We start from the raw sequence: 6,000 nt of genomic DNA on the forward strand, positions 1-6,000 counted from the left end.
GCTTATATTTAGAATTCCAGTGTTTCATCATCATGTAGTAGTGTTACAGTAGAAAAAGTATTCCGTTTTAAAAGTAGTGTACATTTAAGTTAATTGCGTAATTTGATTTGATTGTTTCTTTTTACGATACTAGATATCATTTAACTTCCTCCTTTGAGCACTCTAATACTGTAGGGGAATGGTAGAATGTGACTTGACATGTTTTAGTATGTTCGTTGTTTATATTGTTATTCTTGAAACAATGACTAGTTCTTTCATAAGTAAAATTTAGATAGGAAAAGAAATTATGATGACCCTTTGATAGTCACACATTTTTATGTAATGTTTCCTCTCAGAATACTTCAGATGTTTGGAGCAGTGGCCATACAGTGTCACATCCTCCTGTACAAATTCATTCTTGGTGCTTGACACCACAGAAATTACAGGTAGGTATGTTAAAGATCTTCAGAAGCTTTGATGCATTCTTTGTATCTCTTTTCTTCCGTTTAAGAAAATAAATCCGGAAAATGTTTTGGTTTCACATTTCTGAAAGTCAAGGTGAAATACTTCCCAAATAATTCCCACTGTGTAATTAAAGTTGTACTGATACTTATAGCTTTTCTATATGAGATTAGTTCTGTAGTAAAATATTAGTTCTGTAGTAAAATACTATGTCTAGCAGAAACATACAGTAGCTCTTTTTTCTTATGATGTTTTAAAGATACATATGCAAATTGCCACACTTGTGTGCCAAGTGAGTTTTGATACTTGCTGTAACGTGGGGGATATTGAAGGAGGTATAAAGTATTCTAATACCATCTTTTTCCTCTGAGGTAGCTTCTTGTATCAAATTGCGTAAACAAACATGCACATTCTACAAAATGTAGTTACTCAAATGTGGTACTGCTTTTCTACATTTTATGTCATCTAATATATGAAATGCTAGATTTTATTTTTGAAATCTTATTTCAGGTCTTTTTGTTCTTATGTTTTGTTGTCTCTTCAGTTCATTAGGGCTTGTAGTGAGCTTCAGCAGGAATTCCATATTTTGAAAATCAGGCCTAGCTGGAAACTCTTAACGATGTATCACAGATACTGCTTTGGGTGCAAGGAAAAACAGAAGGGAACACAGTGCAGAGGCAGAAGGCATTCTGATTGACTGAGCAGTGTTCCCCTCAACCCCAGTATAGTTCTTCAGCTGTTTCTCTATCTGAATAATATTGGCTTTATTTCACTGCGTATTTTTTCCCTCCCTGTCCTTCCTAATCACTCTTCCGTATCTCCCACTTCATGCATTCTCCTTATTTCTCCCTGCTTATTTTATATGCTACTACTTTATCCCCTTTTTAGTTACACCTTTTTCCGGATCTAACTGCCCCCTCTAGGCAGTATCTAAGTAGGCTTCTCTAAGTACGGTTCCTGGGTTTGCTGGCAATAGCTTGACAAAGTTCCAGTGTGTATAAATGGGAAAGCCAAAAAGACATGATGCAAAAGGAGAGTCAATAAACCCTTTATTGCATCTTCTAAGTCAGCCTTTTAAAGGTGGCAGCTCAGAGGCTGGATGGATATGGCACATAACAGACACCAAATGGCTCAGCTGACAGAAGCAGAAGGGCTGTGGCCACACAGTTGCCTGCAGGGCTGCAACATGCCAGCAGAGGAGAGATGGGTGTTGGTTCCACAGAACTGGTGGGTAGCAAGAACAGTGCTGCCTGCAAATCTTCTGCACCCCTCTCCAGTGCTGTGGGTACAGCCTTGCTTCTGCTGACCTGTGTGCTAAATCAGTCTGTCTGAATCCCGTTACCATATTTAGACATTTCTAAAAAGCAAAATAACAACTGAAGAGGACTTGGTTTGCCTTCTGTGTACTTGATGCGTGCACGTCCATGGAGACCCAGTTTTCAGCTCACAATCGTATATACATTTTTAGATTACTCTTACTCATTGCAGGCCCTACATAGGGAATTCAGAATGAAAGCTACTGTTAATCCAGGGAGTTTGGCATGAACCATCCTTAACCACTTTTTCAGACAATGTTGGGGGTGTTTTTAGTTGATAGTTTGCAAATACAATGGTTCAAAGCAGAACAAACATGTTATTTAATAGTCATACTTCAGTTCAATTTATGCATTACTAATACATCATAATCAAAGCAAAGGAGACAAGAAGGATTTAAAAATAATACAGGCAGACCTGAAAGGAGCTAAAGGAAACCTGATTTGTTTGGTTTTAGTGGGGGTTGGTTTGATTTTTGGTTTTTTTTGAGGGGTTTGGGGGGGGTTGTGGGTTTTTTTCTTCGGTTGGTTTTGTGTATGTGCATTTGGGGTTTTCTTTTTAAAGATTTATAGTGATGTGAAGTAGCTTAGTATTTAAGAACAATCAAGAAATATGTCTACATGTCACTTTTTGCATAGCACAACTTTTGCCCTCCTCTCCACACTCCCCCCTTACTTCCTAGCACTTTTGCCTTCCACAGTTTCAGCAATTATGGCATACCACTTAACAGCAGTAGACTTACTGGTCGTATGATGATGTGTGCTGAGTGGTTTAAAATGAATACAAAGATCAGGTTTTTGGTAATACATACTTAAGTTCATCAGTTGCAAATGAGCTCAGTATCATAATTTAAGATATTTCTCTCTGTAATTAAGTTGCATAGTCTTCTCAGTTTGTTGCTCTTTGTTTTCTGGACAAGGTTTCACGTGTGACTGTAGGTTGGATTTACTTCATACTGGTTAGTATTAGTAAAAGACTGGCACAGTACAGAAAGTGTTAAAACATACATAATAAGAATTCTGTATTTAAATAAGAATACTTGAATGTAGTTTTCTTTTATGATACTGGTACACTTGATTTTAATGTGGTGATAATATTTAGGAAGTCTGTTTAGTTTTAGTAACTACTAATAAGGATTCATTACAGAATAGTATATTGAAAGATGTTTGACTCTGCAACAGAAATCTCAATCCGGTTTTCTGCTTTAAATGTCTTGTCTTTGTGGATAATTTTTAGTATTGTATGCAATAAAGTTATTAAAAAACACATGTCAATTTTAATGATTCTGAACTGTACTGCTGTTTTTTCAGCACTTGGAACAGCTGCGTGCAAACAGAAATAATTTAAATCCAGCACAGAAACTTATGCTGGAACAGCTGGAGAGTCAGTTTGTCTTGATGCAGCAACACCAGCAGGTGAGAACAAAAAGATTTTTCTCTTCTACAAAACTTTTGTCAGTAGCGGTGTCTGTTGTGTTTCTCAAATTCTGAAGAATTTCTATTGCACAGAGTTCTCATGCCTTTTACTATGTTATATTAAGTCATCTTTTTTGCACAAAGTGTAATTGTGTTTTACTGGTTGAAATGTAACAGGTTTAGCTGTGTTTTATTATAGGACTCCCAAATAATGTAGATGTTTTCAAGCCACAATTTCAAACTAAAGTGAGTGGATACATCTAAAAGCAGTCTTACTTGAAAAATAGTTGTAGTAAGCTGTATTACAGCATTTCCCTCTTCCTCCTCTCATCATTCACTTCTCTCTCTCTTAGCGTCCAGCTTTAGAAGGAAAATGCACCAGTAGCTCTACCTTAACATTCGCTCAGCACATTTGTGAGCATGACAGTCATCTTGTTTCTCAAAAGCAACTGAGAAGATCTTGAAATCAGTATAAAATTGGAATTGACCAGTGCAATGAAGTTCACAAACCTTGTACAATCTTTACTTTTTAAATTCTGCAGCTAATATTCTTGTGCTTTGTTCATCTTCCATTAGATGAGACAAACAGGAGTTGCACAGGTACGATCTACTGGAATTCCTAATGGGCCAACAGCTGATTCATCACTGCCTACAAACTCTGTCTCTGGTCAGCAGCCGCAGGTTGCTCTAACCAGAGTGCCTAATGTCGCTCAGCGTGGAATCCGTCCCGCCTGCCCCGGGCAGCCTATGGCTAATGGACCCTTTCCAGCAGGCCCCATTCCCTGCAGCACAGCAAGAACGCTGGGTAGTACAGACACTATTTTGATAGGCAATAATCACATAACAGAAAGTGGAAGTAATGGAAACGTGCCTTACCTGCAGCGAAACGCACTCTCTCTACCTCATAACCGCACAAACCTGACCAGCAGCGCAGAGGAGCCGTGGAAAAACCAACTATCTAACTCCACTCAGGTATACAATTTCAGTTTACTCATAGAATGTGCTAAAGAGGCTTGCTAAGCAAGTTGCCTTTTGAAGTCTCTCATTTGTAAACACATGTTTTCTGTTTCCTGAAGTTGATGACCTAGATGCAAATAAACCTAACACTAGGTTAAACCTGCCTGATACATTTTAATGTTAAAAATCTATGTGTTAAATTAAATACTTCCAGGATAAAAGGTATGGTCATAAATCAAAGAGGGCAGCTGCAGAAAAGTTTCTTTAAAAAGGAATACTTGTATAGCTTTTTGTTGCTTCTTTAACAAGAGATTATGTGATTTTGTTTTTCATGTAGCATGAATGTGCATATTTCATAGGAACGTGAATGTCATAGTTACTTTGGACATTACGTTGTTGTCATGATGTAATTGTTACCCACCTCTTGTTTCCATATGATCTTTCAAAATTAGTATCCAGCAGTCAGTGTGGCACAGTTACTTGCAGAAGGATACTATAATGCCAGTAAGAATCCATAGGGATTAAAGTGTGTAAGGGTGTTTTGTGTATGTGTGTGTTAGAACTTGAAGGTACAGCACTTTTTTTTGCCCGCTTTTTTTGTGTGTGTGTGTGTGTGTGTGTGTGTGTGTGTGTGTTTTGGTTTTGTTTGTTGCTGTTTTTTGGTTGTTTTTGTTTTTGTTTTTAATTCAGCTTAAATTACTACCTTCCAAGACACATCTTGTGTATGTGGTGAGTTATTCTGTGGGAAGATATAGTAATGGTTTAACTCACTTTTACCAGATGGGTTAAGCAGCTTGATACAATATTGTTTTCTTCTTTAAAACTGCATAAATTAATTCTTTAATTGATATTCCATGTTACTTTAATGCTGAAGAATTGAGAATGGGCTGTAGTACAGGTAATGCATACATGCTTAACTGCACATATACTGCAACAAAGGCTGAGATAATAACGGAACTGCTTGTGTAAAACATGGTTATTCAGAACTAAACAGTGTTATAATGGGATGTTTTAAGTTTTGTCTATATTGGTAGCACTATTTACATGGTTTATAAGCGTGGTAGGGGAATGTGGAGCCTGTTAACCTCACTGCCTGTTTTTTAAATTTGAATTCACTCTTCTGTTTTCTCTGTATTGTATGAAAGAAGTTCTGTGCTTGCTAGAGAGGTATCTGCTTTGTATTAAATGTCTGTGGTGCTAGTGTCCACAAATAGGTGAGCAGTAAATTGCAATAGGTGTTGACCGCTTTCCATAGAGGGTGGTAGTGTTGAAAATGCTGGATAACTGTTCAAAGGAAAGCTTGTGCTGCCATTTTGTGTATCCTTTGCATCTTGGTTCTGTGCTCGGTGTATTCAGAGAATAGAGTCTCAGCAAAGTTGCTGAATCTGTAACATTCTCCATAGGTACCAGATGAACTCTTGATTTTAAAAAAACATATTCATCAGTAATTAAGCTACATAGAAGAATTAAGAAATTATGTATGCAGGTGTGACATGCATAATGCTGTTTGGAATTTAAAAAAGGAAAAAAAAAAAAAAAGAAAAGAAAAAGTGTCCTGTAATAAGTGTAGCAATACTTCTAAAAGAAGTGAAAGCCAGACTAGCAGGAAGCTTGACCACAGTTGGAAGCGTCGAAAGTGGAAAGGTTACCCTTTCCAAAATAAAACCTCAGTTACAAGTAAATTTATAAAAATGGATTCTTTCACCATTTTTGACATTGGCTCATACTCAAGCGATCATTTAAACATCCAACAATTTAGTTGCAGGTTTGGGAATTTATAATGAAATATTTAACACAGTAGTGTGTTACCCTGAAATCAGGTTCATATGAATTAGCTTTCCAGTCATTGGTATATATATATATGTACTGTTTA

General features: G+C 36.9%; 1 protein-coding gene across 11 annotated transcripts in view; it reads left to right on the forward strand.

Annotated features, from left to right (window-relative positions):
• Positions 1-6,000, forward strand: part of KDM6A (lysine demethylase 6A) — a 157,824-nt gene that overhangs the window by 111,444 nt on the left and 40,380 nt on the right. For all 11 annotated transcript variants that reach the window (XR_014183119.1, XR_014183120.1, XR_014183121.1 and 8 more), the window contains 3 exons: positions 336-425; positions 3,066-3,170; positions 3,747-4,142. Coding sequence is in view for 8 of the 11 variants with exons in the window: in XM_082043114.1 (XP_081899240.1) it covers positions 336-425; positions 3,066-3,170; positions 3,747-4,142 (591 nt within the window). In the remaining 3 variants the exon portion in view is untranslated. The remainder of the gene's footprint in view (positions 1-335; positions 426-3,065; positions 3,171-3,746; positions 4,143-6,000) is intronic.

The sequence above is a fragment of the Streptopelia decaocto genome (assembly GCF_964273445.1).
Source record: "Streptopelia decaocto genome assembly, chromosome: 1".
Taxonomy (NCBI): Eukaryota; Metazoa; Chordata; class Aves; order Columbiformes; family Columbidae; genus Streptopelia; species Streptopelia decaocto.